This window comes from Cervus elaphus, chromosome 6 (assembly GCF_910594005.1).
Source record: "Cervus elaphus chromosome 6, mCerEla1.1, whole genome shotgun sequence".
Lineage (NCBI taxonomy): Eukaryota > Metazoa > Chordata > Mammalia > Artiodactyla > Cervidae > Cervus > Cervus elaphus.
This window is the reverse complement of record NC_057820.1, coordinates 27,397,452-27,412,739: the sequence shown is the minus strand read 5'-3', so window position 1 is coordinate 27,412,739 and position 15,288 is coordinate 27,397,452. Positions and strand designations below refer to the sequence as shown.

General features: G+C 35.9%; 1 protein-coding gene across 4 annotated transcripts in view; it reads right to left on the bottom strand.

Moving 5' to 3' along the window:
• The window catches only part of RASSF6 (Ras association domain family member 6), a 64,021-nt gene that overhangs the window by 4,302 nt on the left and 44,431 nt on the right, over positions 1–15,288 (bottom strand). For all 4 annotated transcript variants that reach the window (XM_043906486.1, XM_043906490.1, XM_043906487.1 and 1 more), the window contains 6 exons: positions 11,945–12,042; positions 10,353–10,537; positions 6,585–6,686; positions 5,916–5,967; positions 268–386; positions 79–176 (listed from right to left, as the gene is read on the bottom strand). In XM_043906486.1, coding sequence (XP_043762421.1) covers positions 79–176; positions 268–386; positions 5,916–5,967; positions 6,585–6,686; positions 10,353–10,537; positions 11,945–12,042 — 654 coding nt within the window. The remainder of the gene's footprint in view (positions 1–78; positions 177–267; positions 387–5,915; positions 5,968–6,584; positions 6,687–10,352; positions 10,538–11,944; positions 12,043–15,288) is intronic.

The window sequence follows — 15,288 nt, the reverse complement described above, 5'->3', positions numbered from 1 at the left end:
GAGTATTAACCATTGACACATTTCCTACATTAAACCTACTAAAGAACCAAGCACCCAGTGTGCAAGCTCTTGACTTACTTTGCTACTGTTCTTTGAATCTCTCTTTTCTCTTCTTCATTTAATCTTTGAAGGATAGATTCCAGGAGAGAAAAATGAAAGTTGATATACTGAGCCACCTGAAAGAAAAAACAAAAAGATAGAGCGTTTGTGTGGGAGGTACTGGGTCAGGAGAGCTCAAAGACAGATTCAGGGCAACGGCATCCATACATCACTGCTAATTTCTTCTGCGTCTTTATCCATGAGGAAAATACGAGCATTCATTTTGGACGGTCCCTGTAGGAGTCTATGCAGCAGCGGAATGTCTGTCTTATTTAGCCGTTTCTGCTCTGCAAATGAAAATAAGAATCAACTACAGTCAGGAGGCCATCCTAGAGAAAAAAAGGAACATAATTTGTCCATTCATTTTGCTTCTTTTACTTACTTTGTAAAACCTATAAAGAACAGGAGTTGTTTTACTCACTCAAAGAAGCAAGTTGAAATTAAAATCTTTAAATGAACTAAAAATAAACTTTCTCTTGCTATCCTTTGAGATTTGACTTTCTATCTGAGAATTCTAACCTTGCCTTTGGTTTGGATGTTCAGACACTGCCGTCCCATTTATGCCTTTGCAAAACCTAAAAACATTCATTCAATAAATATTTATTGATCTTTCCTAGTTCCATTAATGTAATTCTATCCTTCTAGTAGCTCAGATACAAAACTGTAATTATCTTCAATTCTTCATTTCCTGCTCACCCCACATCCAATCTTTGGATTTTCTATAAAAATATATTCTGAATTGTTATTTATATTAGGAGTTTTTTTTTTTTATTATTTCATACATCTATGGTCTTCATCCATTCAGCCATAATAATGACATGAGAAAGAAAATAACTTCCAATTTGGTATATTCCCAGAACTTCAAATTTCCAAAAGTTATAAACACTTCTACCATTAAAATATTTCTAATTTTTTGCCTAAGTAGTCTCACATCTGTGACTTCATTTTTATCAGAATGAAGCATGAACAGGACACAGTGCCTTTACAATCACTTTCTCTCCTCCTTCCTTCCTCAAATAATTTTTGAGTTCTTACTATATACCAGGCCTTGTTCTCTGTGCTGGGAACACTATAGAAGAAAACAGAGTAAAATCACTTCTCTCATGGACCTTACACTCATAGAGGATGGTGATAAGAAAGATACAGCAATAAAACCTAACATATATAGTGATAAGTATTCAGGGGGAAAATTACTCAAGGAAGGGGGTAGAAAGTGTTCATGTGTACAAATATGTTTATGCAAGGGAAAAGTTTTAAATTATTGATAGAATGGCTGAGGAAGGCCTCACTGAAGATGTAATATTTGAGCAAAGACCTGAAGGAGATGAGACAGGAATCGTGAAGCTATTTAGGGGAAGTGTGTGTCAAAAGAATAAGTAAGTAAATTGAGCACCCATGAAGTCAGTGCATGCCTAAAGATGTCAAAGAACAGCTAGGGAACAAGGTGGCTGGTATGGAGATGAGGAGAGGGCTATTAAATGATGAAGAGAAGAGGCAATGGGACCAGCACAAAGATTCTGACTTTGCTGTGAGAAGGGAGATCACTGGAGGGTCTAAGAGGTGTGACACAGTCTGAGTTACATGGTTAAAGAATTGTCTGCTCTGTTGAAATAGACTGACAGGAAAAAGGTAGACCAGTCAGTCCCCTCTCTGGTATCATGTGTTTCTTTGGGCTTTTAAAAGTTCCAAGGGTCAGAACTGTTCTCATCCCCTGGACTGGACTTCTCCGGGGAAAAAAGTACAAGACAGGGTCCAGAACTTGGAAGCCCAGCTTTCCCACAACTGGTGATATGATTCATTACTGTGTCCACAGAGTCAGCGTTTGCTGCTTTAATTCCTCTGTGACTTCTGAAGCAATGGGGAACCTTGATAATTCAGCTCTTCTCATTTGCCCACCAGAACCCTCTTTTTTAAAAAATTAATTAATTTATTTTAATTGAAGGCAATATTGTAGTGGTTTTTGCCATACATGGACATGAATCAGCCCGGGTGTACATGTGTCCCCATCCCGAACGCCCCTCCCACCTCCCTCCCCATCCCATCCCTCTGGGTCTTCCCAGTGCACTGGCCCTGAGTGCCCTGTTTCATGCATCAGACTTGGACTGATCATCTGTTTCACATACGGCAATATACATGTTTCAATGCTATTCTCTCAAATCATCCCACCCCCTCCTTCTCCCACAGAGTCCAAAAGTCTGTTCTTTATATCTGTGTCTCTTTTGCTGTCTTGCATATAGGGTCATCATTACCATCTTTTAAAATTCCATATATATGTGTTAATATACTGTACTAGTGTTTTTCTTTCTGACTTACTTCATTCTGGATAATATACTCCAGGTTCATCCACCTCATTAGAACTGATTCAAATGCATTCTTTCTAATAGCTGAGTAATATTCCATCATGTACATGTACCACAACTATCTTATTCATTCATCTACTGATGAACATCTAGGTTGCTTCCATGTCCTAGCTACTGTAAATAGTGCTGCGATGAATATCAGGGTACACACTTCTCTTTCAAGTCTGGCATCTTCACTGTGTATGCCCAGCAGTGGGATTGCTGGGTTGTGTGGCAGAACCCTCTTTTGAACTTTACATCTTAAGTTAGCTTGGGTTTGCATCCTCAATTTGTTTTATGCTTGATAATATAAAGCAATGTTTCTTACTTAATGGTCACCTGGGATAATTATTGGAAATATGTATTCCCAGACTGTCCTTAGATCTGGAGGGGCTTGAGAATTTGTATTTTTAAATGAACTCTCCAGGTCATTCTGAAGTGTGCCACAATTTGAGAAACACTGTTATAGATCATGGGCTTAGTAGATAAAAGGTTTTAAAAATACACCCATCTATTTTCCACATTACTAGCCAAACAGGTGCTCTAATCTCCATTCTTTTCCCTATTCTTAGTCCCTAAAAAGGTCTTAGTTATGATTACCTTCAGTTCTGGATTTCATGTATAAGAAATGTGATTTTCACAGGCAAAATATAAAGAACTATAGTTTTATAGTAAAAATAGTTAAAAAAAAGTTAACTATGTGAGCTCATAGATGTGTTGATTATCTTGATCATGGCAATCAGTCCACAGTATATGTGTATGTCAAATTATGTTGTACACTTTAAATATATTCAATTATATTTGTCAATTATCCTAATTATTCATCAATAAGGTTAAAAACCCTTATACACTGTTGGGTTATGAGGTTATGTAATTGTAATTATGAGGAAAAGCACAAGGCAGAAAGTAAAAATTCCCCGGGATCCCAGAACTCTGAGATAAGCAGCATTTCATTTTGAGAGGACACTCCTCCATATGTCTATTTAGGTACACACACAGACAATACACAAAAGTGGTCATATCACACTTGCTATTTTTATTGTACACATTTTTAAATATCAAAGTTTATTTTTTGCTTTTTTTGTCTTATGCTTTTTCTCCTTCCCATTGTCTTTTCTGTGTCTCCAATCCCCTAACCAAGCAATCAGTGTTGATAGCTTGGTATTTATCTTTCCATACCTTTCTCCCTAATCATATACTCATATAAACCACATATTTAAATAGGGATTTATAATTCTTTTTAAAAAATGAACTCATACTCTATGCATGTATAGGCATGTTGCATTTTTAATAAATATGTATTGTAGAGTTCCCTCCATTCAACTAATACAGATCTAACTCATTTCATTTAATAGCTGCATATTAATCATGTATTAAATCATTCTTCTATGATGGGTAACTTTGCCTTTAGCTTTCTATCATTATAAATAACCTTTCATATAAATTTGTGGGTAATAATTCTTTGATTTTTGTGAAACAGATTCTCACCAGTGGATTTGCTGGGCTAAGGAATATGTATATTATAGATTTTTAATTAATACTGCTAAAATGAGTTCCAAGAAAGTAGGAGTCAGATCTTCTCCAGAACTGCATGAACATACTCTTTTACTCTTATCCATGCCAGCCAGTAAGTAGAAACAGATAAAAGATAATATGGCATTGTGGGTTGAATATACATGTCCTTGACCTTTGCATTTCCTTTAATACTTGCATTCCCTTAAGTTTTAGACTTTGCTAAAAATATTTACAGGTTATTTTGTTATTCTCTGAACTGCTTTATCATACTTCTTCGTATATTTATATTGGTTGCCTTTTCATTATCACTTTGCAAGAACTTTTGGATAGTGTAGGTATTAATCTTTCATCTGATAGTCTTCATAATCTTTTATTTGTATCTTTTACATTTTATACAGTCCAGCATTTTTATCTTGTAGTTTTCTCCTAACAACCAGAATGAATATACACACACACTCAGAACTTTCAAAAGTTTATATATATGTATATATTTCTTATATTTAAGCTTTCAATTTGTAAGGACTTTAATTTTGTATATGTTTGGATATCCAATTTTCCATTTTCTTATAGTTGTTCTGGATCAAAATGTATTATTTTATTTATTCAATTTCTGGCTCAAGCAATCAGACACTTAAATTACAACATGAGCCATTTCTATAATTTAACTTCAAAATTTTTCAGTTTTAATGATGGCCATTCTGGCTGGTGTGAGGTGATATCTCCTTGTAGTTTTGATTTGCATTTGTTTAATAATTAGCGATGTTGAACAACTTTTCATGTGCCTGTTGGTTGTCTGTACGTCTTCTTTGGAGGAATGTCTGTTTAGGTCCTCGGCCCACTTTTTGAGTGGGCTGTTTGCTTTGCTGCTGTTAATAGCATGAGCTGTTTGTAATTTTTGGAGGTTAATTCCATTTCATTCACATCATTTGCAAACATTTCCTCCCAATCAGCGGGCTATAGTTTTGTTTTGTTTATTGCTTCCTTTGCTGTGAAAAAGCTTTTGAGTTTCGGTAGGTCCCATTGTTTATTTTTGTTTTTATCTCCAATGTTCTGGGAGACAGATTGAAAAAAGTTCTGTTGCGATTTATGTCAGAGAGTGTTCTGCTTAGGTTTTCCTCGAGGAGTTTTATAGTATGCAATCTTACATTTAGGTCTTAAATCCATCTTGAGCTTATTTTTGTATATGGAGTTAAAGAATGATCTAACTTTTTTTTTCTTTTTTTTACATCTAACTGTCCCATTTTCCCAGAACCATTTGTTGAAGAGACTGTCTCCAACATTGTGTAGTTGCCTTCTTTGTCATAGATTAATTGACGATAGGTGCAAGGGTTTATTTCTGGGTTTTCTATTTTAAGGCTCTCAAAAATTTCATTTCAATATTGCCTTAGGGTTTCTCTAATCCATCTTTTACTCTTTGCTCCTCGCGCCCCACACATAGTCTCTTTGGGTCCTGATGCTAACTTTTACCCCCACCACGTGGTTCTGCACATTCTTCTCTACTGAGGAGGAGGAAACTCTCCCACAATGTGTCAGACACTATGCTAAGAAAGAGGTAACGACGAGACAGGGAGTAATGGTATGCAATGATGACTCCAGTAAAAGCGAGAATGATAAGGGAAAGTGAAAAAGAAAGGAATACAAAGATCAACAACCGAAATGCCTACAATTCCTGGGAATCTTCCACCTGTGCTCCAGGGCTCTTTGATCACCATTCAGATAGTTTAATGCCTGGCCAAAAAGCAAAGTCTTTTGTGTTATAAGCGCTTCTAGGATCCCTTATTCTTAGGTTGTCTTCCTTTGAAACTGTAAAGAATGAATAATCTAAAACACTCCACCTCTCTTCTTTCTTCCTTCCCTCCTTCCCTTTCTCCCGCAGAAAGAGGTAAACTGCTTTTCTGCCTTATTAATGGGCAGGAACCGACAACACATTGCAGTCATGTAAGAATAACCAAGTTTTCTTACCTCCTGTTGCAAAAATAATGTAAAGTGCAAAATCCTGGGCACTATTTTCAATCTGTCAATGGAAAAGAATGAACAGACACGAATTCTTTGTTAGTGTTTTCTAAGCCAACCAGACCCAGATTATGTATCTGTTTCTTCACTTTAATTTTTCACTTTCAGATATAAAATCTTCTCTGCTCCTTGGGGATAAGGTAATTTCTCAGGGCAGTTACTAAAAGATGTTATATAGTTGTTTTTTGGTATCTGCTGTGGATACAAAAATCCATGTATACTCTAGGCCCTTGGTTGACCTTTTGTACTCTTGGGTCTGCATTCATGGATTCAACCAACCATGTACTGTAAACAGTAATATACGTGTTGAAAAAAAATCCATGTATATGAATATGTATGGCTGAGTCCCTTTGCTGTTTACCTGAAACTATCACAACATTGTTAATTGGCTCTATCCCAACACAAAATAAAAAGTTAACAAAAAAATCCATATTTAAATAAACCCCTGGGGTTCAAACAGGTGTTTTTCAAGGGTCAACTATACATAGGAAAGAATTTTTTGGAACTGAATATTTAATTTAGATATACATGCTTATGTGTCTTTTTCAGAAAAAATCCATTTATGTGTTTACAATTATACACAAGATATTTATAGTTCAGTTCACTGATAAAGATTACCTTAAATTTTTGGAGAATTTGCTTTATGACTTCTTCAGTGCTCATATTACTATTTACTCTGACCTTAGTTTCTGATCCAAAAGCTGGAGTGAAAATTGACGTCTAGAAAAAAAAAAAAAAGATTGTTGTAATTTTAAGGACATATGTGACAAACTAGCAAGAGTCTGTCTCTTGAATCTGGCCTTCCTTTGCACAAAAAAATTCAAGATCAGGAGTCTAAAATTTTGCTTTCTTATTTTTACTTTCTTTGTTTTGGTTGCTGAGTACTATGTATGGCTTTAAGCAGCTTTATATTGCTTCTAGAGTAAGTTAGGTAAAACATCGTTTGAGAATGTTTGAAATATTTTCATTAGATAATCATACCATTCTTTACTGTAATTTAAGATTTCAAAATTCCCTCCTGTTAGGGAGTAATTGTTCTAAATTGTTTTCATTTGAACCATATGAAATCATTCCTTTCCAGTTGGTCAGAAACGGTCCAATGCTGGCAATTTCATGTGATTCAGCTTATATCTCAACTGAGGATTTGGGTAAAAGTCCTGCTAATTGAATATTTAGAACAATGTTTCCCACAAGTTGCTTTAATCAATAGTCGGCCCTTTAGATGAAATTTGGTAAACAGCTGCCGTGATCCAATAAGTCTGACACATCCCTCTTGGGGATTAGTAATGCATCATAAAAATTATAAGAAACATATAACCATAAATTTTTTACTCATAATTTTATTCCTATTTTAAAATAAAATCCTGAGATGAAAAAATTAAATGGAAAATTCCAGAAATAATTCACACATTTTAAATTGTATGCCGTTCTTTTTTTTAAGTTTTTTTTTCTTTTTGATATGGACCACTTTTAAAGTCTTTACTGAATTTGTTACAATATTATTTCTGTTTTATGATTTCTCTATTGTTGCCACAGGCATGTGGGATCTTAACTCCTTGACTAGGGATCGAACTCACACCCCCTGCATTGGAAGGCAAAGTCTTACAGGGAAGTCCCTGTGTGGCATTCGGAAAATGTGCTGGAAGTGTTAGTTGCTCAGTAGTGTCCAACTCTGCAATTCCATGGACTGTAGCCCACCAGGGTCCTCTGTCCATGGGATTCTCCAGGCAAGAATACTGAAGTAGGTTGCTGTTCCCTTCTCTAGGGGATCTTCCTGACCCAGGGATTGAACCCGGATCTCCTGCATTTCAGGCAGATTCTTTACCATCTGAGCCACCAGGGAAGCCATTCTGAGTAGCATGATAAAATCTTGCACCATCCTACCCCACCCTGCTCAAGATCCCCACCCACTGACAATGTCTGCTTCTGACATCTATCAACTCCATCACAGCCTGATGGTCCAGGATCACCTGAAGCAGATGATCCTCCTTCTGATATATTGCCAGAAGGTCATTAGTCGCCTAATGCTGCATCACAATGCCTACGTCATTTACCTCACTTTATCTTATCACATCATAGGCATTTTATCATCTCCTGCCCTTATGAAGTTGAATACAGTATTATAAGATATTTTGAGAGGGAGGAAAAGACCACATCCACATAAAATTTTTACAGTATATTATTATAATTATTCTACTTTATTGTTAGATATTGTTGTTAATCTCTTATTTTACCTAATTTATAAGCTAAACTTTATCATAGGTAAATATGTATAGGAAAAAACATAGTATATATAGAATTCAGTACTATCCTTGGTTTCAGGCATCCACTGGGGGTCTTGGAAGTATTTCCTTGGGACTATGTATCACAATCTAAGCCTCTAATAAGTGTGTTATTCAATATTGGCATTATCAAGAGCTTTCAGGATATAAAAACATATCTTACAACTATTTCAACTTAAATCCCTAGATGCCCATCATTGCATGCCCATTGATAGGGTGATTTGGGTTTTGGGGTTTCATTTTCTGCTAGTTATTATACTGTAGTGAATGACATTTGTATGAAATATCTTTAGTTTCACTTGATCTCTTTCAATCAACAGCAATGACACTAATGTAAACTGAGTTCTTCCTTTCTGCAGACACTATGCTAAGTGCTAAATTCACCTCAATCCGCTTAATCCCATGAACAGCCTTGTAAAGAAGGAAGGATGAAAGCTAGGAAGATTGAGATTTTTTATTTGCTCAGCAAGAACTTGCAATCACGTCATCAAACTGCAAAGACCAAGAATTTGAATTATGATGCTGTGCTGCCAACCTAGTGCCAATTTCATTCTTAGTACTGCGGACCAATCTGGAAGCTGCTCGTTTAGAAATACGTGGCTTTCACAGCCTTTCTTAACACAAACCACCCTCCGTGTGCTGACATAAGTGTAATTCTGAAGAGAAGAAACCAGGACTATCGGTAGTTGCATATCTGTAGCGGACTGTCAATACTATGTTTTGGCCAGGGAGGAAATTCTTGAGACAGAAAAATGTCTAATTTGAACCAAAAATTCACAGGGGAGATTTCTCCCCACCAGTCTCCAAAGGGACATATGGATATCCTTCCAAGGGAGGAAGAAGGAAAAAGGTAGAAAGCCCTCTAAGGAAAAAGCTTATGATGAATGAATTAATATTTTGTATGAAAGAGCTTAAAATGGTGCCTCACATAAAGTGGTTTTAAAGTGTTTATTAAATGAATGGATGAATGATCGTTAAAATACATGACATAAAAAATTTGAGTTCTAGAAAAAAAATGATCTCTTTCCTACTTTCGGCCAAGTTAAATGTCTTATAAATATTACAGAAAGGCACATATAAGTTCAACACATATTAAGTGAAAAAAATCAAAATATAAATTATATAAACTATAATTGCACTTGTGTAAAAAGTGATATGTATATATGTGTAAGACCTAGAATTAGAAATTTAACTGATCAGAATAATCAGGGTTATAGTTGACTTAATCCTTTTATTTCAAATTTAATGTTTGAATATACTTTAAACCAATATCTTTTGTAGCACTTACATGATTCTAATGACATTTATGGATGTATTGGTTTCTTTGCCCAAGCGCTAAGCTCCATGCTGGCAAAGGCACCAACTGAGCCGTCTGTATATTTCCAGTGTGTATCATGGGGTCTGCCACTTAGGGTTCACCAATCATGCTGGTTAAGAACTTGGGTTCTGGCATCAGACAAAGCTGGATTTGAATTCAGAGTTGGTACTTAAAAGCAGTGTGACCTGTGATAAATTGTGTAACCTCTGTGAATTTCTGTGAATCTGAGGTGATCAAAGCAGTCAATCAATCCTGAAATCACCCTGAATATTCATTGGAAGGGCTGATGCTGAAGCTCCAACACTTTGGCCACCTGATGCGAAGAACTGACTCACTGGAAAAGACCCTGATGCTGGGAAAGATTGAAGGCAGGAGGAGAAGGGGACGACAGAGGATGAGATGGTTGGATGGCATCACTGACTCAATAAACACGAATTTGAGCAAAGTGTGGGAGATGGTGAGGGACAGGGAAACCTGGAGTGCTGCAGTCCAGGGGGTCGCAAAGAGTTGGACATGACTGGGTGATTGAACAGCAGCTGTGAGCCTCAGTTAACTCACATGTAAAATAGGGAAAATAAGAGTATCTACTTCATATGATGATGTTTTAGTGAGTAATGAGATAATCCAGCAACACAATTTCATGCCAAATAAGCAGAGAGTACCCAGTAATAATAGCAGTAGTGTATCTGATAGTTTTGTAAGTTTGAATTGTAAATTCAATACAGTGATATTGTTAGCACAATAGACAGCATTCTTTTAAATGACATGAATGGAATTGTAACTCACTTCATGGTTATAAAAGTGTCCATTAATAGAGGCCCTATGCTTCTGTCTGTCTTTTCTGTCCATCATCGGAGGCTTCATCCTTTTCCTCACCAGGGTTGCTTCACTCATAGTTCTGTAGAGGAATGGGGATTCAGGCTCTTTGTTTGCATGAGGCTTCAGAGTGCTACTGTGATAAGATAAATAGTCTGGGAAGAATAAAGGTTATAAACCCATATAATTTAGCTGCTCATCTCTTTGCATCATGGATGCATTAGTATTAATAAATAATTATGTGGCTAAGCAATGGACTAAAATTCTTTTAAACAGAAAATAGCAATGATCTTGTTTAAGAATAGGGCCATCTGGTGACACTTGTGTTCCATTTTACCTTGGAATTTTAATTTAATTGTAGTTAGAGTATAAGCAAATGATGTTTCATCTTTCTCTAGCACGGGTGCTAAATGCAAATAGATTTTTATTGTATCTTTGGTGGCAAGATATTGGGATTCCCCTGTGTTGAAATGAGTGTTGTCAATGGATTAATTATTAATATAAGGACCATCATATAAAAGATGCCAAAAGGTCATAAGACAAAAATAAGGGAGTCCTGGAAGGACCATCATGTTTGTTATAGAATATGAGTTGTTAAAGGACAGTAGAGGGGATGAATTGAGAATGCTTTGAAAAAAATTAGTTACACATTGGAAGTTGCTGGTAGCTTCATGAAGATAATGCCAGCATGATACCCTTGTTCAATCTGAAATCAGCTTGCTAATAGCACCATTTCAGAAATGTGAACCCCACTCCAGTCTCAGTCATCAGCTCCTCCTTGGATCTCTATATACCATATAATGAAAACCCATGTAAAATACAAGATATCATGCCTGTCTCAGTAAATGACAGAAAAGTAACAGTATTATATCATTGTTGTTATGATTACTGATGTCACAGGTCATAGAAGCTGGCATTTTCCATTGGTTTGTCAAATTTGATATGAACTCACTGGATGTTTAAGTAGATTTCTCTCTCTTTTTTTAAACTTGTTATTTTATGTTGGAATATAGCCGATTAACAATGTTGTGATAGTTTCAGGTACAGAGCAGAGCAACTCAGCCATATAAATGCTTAAAACAACCCTATCAAATGTAGGAAACCCAGCATATCTGCCTCTGAGAAGCCATGTCATATTAAGTATTAACTAAAATGTTTAGCTTCTCAAAAGATGTAGAATTCAACCTGAAGGGCTTGGTCTTAACATAAACAACTACTGAGTGTTATAAATGATCCTAATCCTTGGGGGGAAATATTGAACAATTTTATGTATGAAAAGCTTTATTCAAACCATTAGTTCTCCCTAATCTAATAAAGCTAAGTGACTTAATACAATTTTTTTAAAAAAAATAATGCTTTTATATAGTAAAGTAAGGTTCTTAAACATTATATGAGCATTGTAGTGACTTAAGTTGGTATGCTCCTAAGATACATTTTTAAAATATAAAATAAGAGTTTAAAAAGTAATGGTATATAAAATGTTATATTTCAGAGAAACATTTAGGATTCATGCATTATAGTATCTAAGAAAGTCTCCTCATTAATAAGAGTTTGATACTGACCTTCCTGGGAACCTGTTCCTCCAGACGCTGGAATCTGATCCCTGTCCAAGTCACTAATGCGATAAAGATCATCAAATTCTCCCCAGCGTGTCATTCCCCTGAAAAGTAATAAATTGTGTAAGTGATATCAACTCTATTTATCAAAGGGCCTATGATGGTTTCCAGATTTACAGTATTAATATAGTACCATGGGCCTCTGTGGGTAGACATACCAGCCTAAATTATAACAATTTTTATATTAGTAAAACTATATCTATACCAGAGTAGTCAACATGCATTTTAATTAATTCTTGTACTGATTTTTAGGATGTGCTTCAGTACGTTAGTTACATACTGAAACAAAAAATTATATAGATTCTGTAAAATGTACGGAATGTGTAGAAATCAACAAAATCCATTCTTATACAGATACCTCACTGTACTCTTCAGTGAGTTCAGATACAAAAGTGTTTATTCTAACTTGCATTGAGCTCCTATTGTATTCAAAGCATTTTAAGGTAAAGTGATTCCAGTATAATAAGATATAAAACCTATCGTTTAAGACCCTTGAGCACTACAAAGAATGCAATTTATAAAGCAGGAAAATCTCTGGGAAAGATTCCTTTTCTGGGACATCATGATTTATAAAGTGTACTATTAATTTTCAATGCATTCTAATGCCCAGAATAAATAAAACTGGGCAACTGCTTATCTTTACCAGTTGGACCAAGGTTCATTTTTTATTTTCTCTCTGGCTTTAATTAAGTTGCTTATTTTCTCTGTGCATTAGTGTTCTCACCTGTAAAATGGGGATGGACATAGAGTGAGGTGGGATAGGATTGTTGAGAAGGATTAAATGAGTTAATTTATGTAAAATCCTTGAAAAAGTACCCAACACACAGTAAACACTCAATATGTGTTAAAAAAGCAACCGTGGTCATCTTCTTCTTCATTGTCATCCTCATCACAGTCCCCGTCATCTATATCTATTTCATGATGGATCTGCAGCCATTAGGGACCCAAGGTATTCCTAGATCTCTCTAGGTTAATAGATAACTATCATATCTGGGACTAGTCTTAGCTCTTACTGAGAGTCTCTTCCAATGTCTGTTTTCCTTATGGCCAAAAAACATTCACCTGTAGGGTGTTGGTGACATTAATTCTACCCAAATGTCACTGGTAGCAACAACACCACAAAGTGCTTATTCATACAAATGGTGGTAAATACGAATAAACATGATCCTTTTCTTCTTTGACCCTTGAATTCCTTTGAAGTCTTTTTACAACTTCTACATCATTTGAGTCTCACAGTAATAGCCTTGTGATATAGATAAGATAATCCTAATAAACAGGTTTATTAATTTTCCATTAAGCTCTACCATCCAGGATATAACCAGTCAAAAACAAATGTCCCAGAAGTCCAACAACTTTACTTAGTAACTTTAACTCAAAGGAGAACAATTCCAGCCCTGACTCAGACCCTAGTTATTCTTCCTTTTACTTTTTTTAAATTGAAGTATAGTTGATTTACAGTGTTTTAAGTGTATAGCAAAGTGGTTAAGATATATGTATGCATATGTATATATATTTCTTTCTCAGATTCTTTTCCATTATAGGTTGTTAGGTGATATGAATATGCTATATGGTAGCATATGTGCCATATGGTAGGTCCTTGTTTACCTATTTTACATACAACAGTGTGTATCTGTTAATCCCAAACTCCTAATTTATCCCTCCCTGCATATTCCATTTGGTAGCCATGAGTCTGTTTTCTGTGTCTGTTTCTGTTCTGTAAATAAGTTCACTTGCATCATTTTTAAGATTCCACATGTAAATGATATTTGTGATATTTGCCTTTGACTTCATGCAGTGTGATATTCTTCAAGTCCATCCATGTTGCTGTAAGTGAAATTATTTCATTCTTTTTATGGCTGAATAATATTCCACTGTATGTATATATATGCTATATCATCTTTATTCATTCATTTGTCAATGGACATTTAGGTTGCTTCCAGGTCTTGGCTATTGTAAACAGTGTTGCTCTGAACACTCGGGTGCATGCATCTTTTCAAATTATTGTTTTCATCTTTTCCAGATATATGCTCAGAAGCGGGATTGCAGGATCATATGGAGGCTCTCTTTTTAGTTTTTTAAGGAACCTCCATACTGTTCTCCATAGTGGCTATACCAATTTACATTCCAGCAGTATAGGAGGGTTCCCTTTTCTAGTTATTCTTTTGGTAGACAAAATTATCAATGTATAGAAGATTAATTTAAAAGGCAGATGTGATTATCATAGAAAAGTGTTGAAAGTGAAAGTGTTAGTCTCTCGGTTGTGTCTGACTCTTTGAGACCCCGTAGACAGTAGCCTGCCAGGCTCCTCTGCCCATGGAATTCTCCAGGCGAGAATACTGGAGTGGGTTAATCACGGAAAAAAAAACAAAACAGAATAATAGTGAAAATAGAAACTAAAAAGTCAAAGCAACCCAATGCTGTCTCCCATGGGGGAAGACGAGAGAGCCCAAGCATACCAGACCAGTGATGTGCTATAAATTCTTGGTAGTCCTGCCCAACTTGACACCTGTCCTCACCCTCTCTCAGCTCAGTGATGTCACACAAATACAGAGGAACAAACATGGCTTAATATAGCCAGTGTTTGGCCCCTTTTCTTCCTTACCATCTTAGCAAAAACAAGCGCCTCCACCCCCAAATTACCAACCCCCAGCCTACCCCTTTGCAGCTCCAGACTATAATTGGAAGTGTCTCCATATACAGTTGTGCACTTGACTAAGCTTGAATGCAGTGACCCAAAGTTTTCTAAAGAAAACTGGTGGAACTTTATGTAACATCAAATAGTTTAAGTTGCCCAAGCATGGGCATGTCAGCCTTGTTCTGACCAAGTTTCAGGATAAATACCATTAGCAAATTTAAACTGTGGGGAAGTATTCTAATGAGCTGCAAAAAAGGAGGTCAAAATTTGACAGACAAATTGAAGGTGGTGACTTCTCTACCCACATGGTAAGAAAGGAAAAACACTATTGATGTTATTCAAATGGACATCTGTCCAGTTTCTGCTCTTTATGCCCTTCTGCCATGACTTGTCCAAAGCATGTCAAAGCAGACTTTGGAAAGACATTGAAAACAGAACGGGAAACTGGTGCCAGCAAACATAACCTCAGTAAGGTTGTTTTTACAAAAAATTTCCAAAACAAAATACTTGGACCAGTTATGAGATATCAAAGTACTGCCCACAGAAGTGTTTCCATAAAGGATCACAAGTGGTCACAGCTCAAACTGATTTGTTTTTAAACTGTTACCACTCCCATTAAGCTGATTCAAGGTGACTCATTTCAAAGATAATGTAA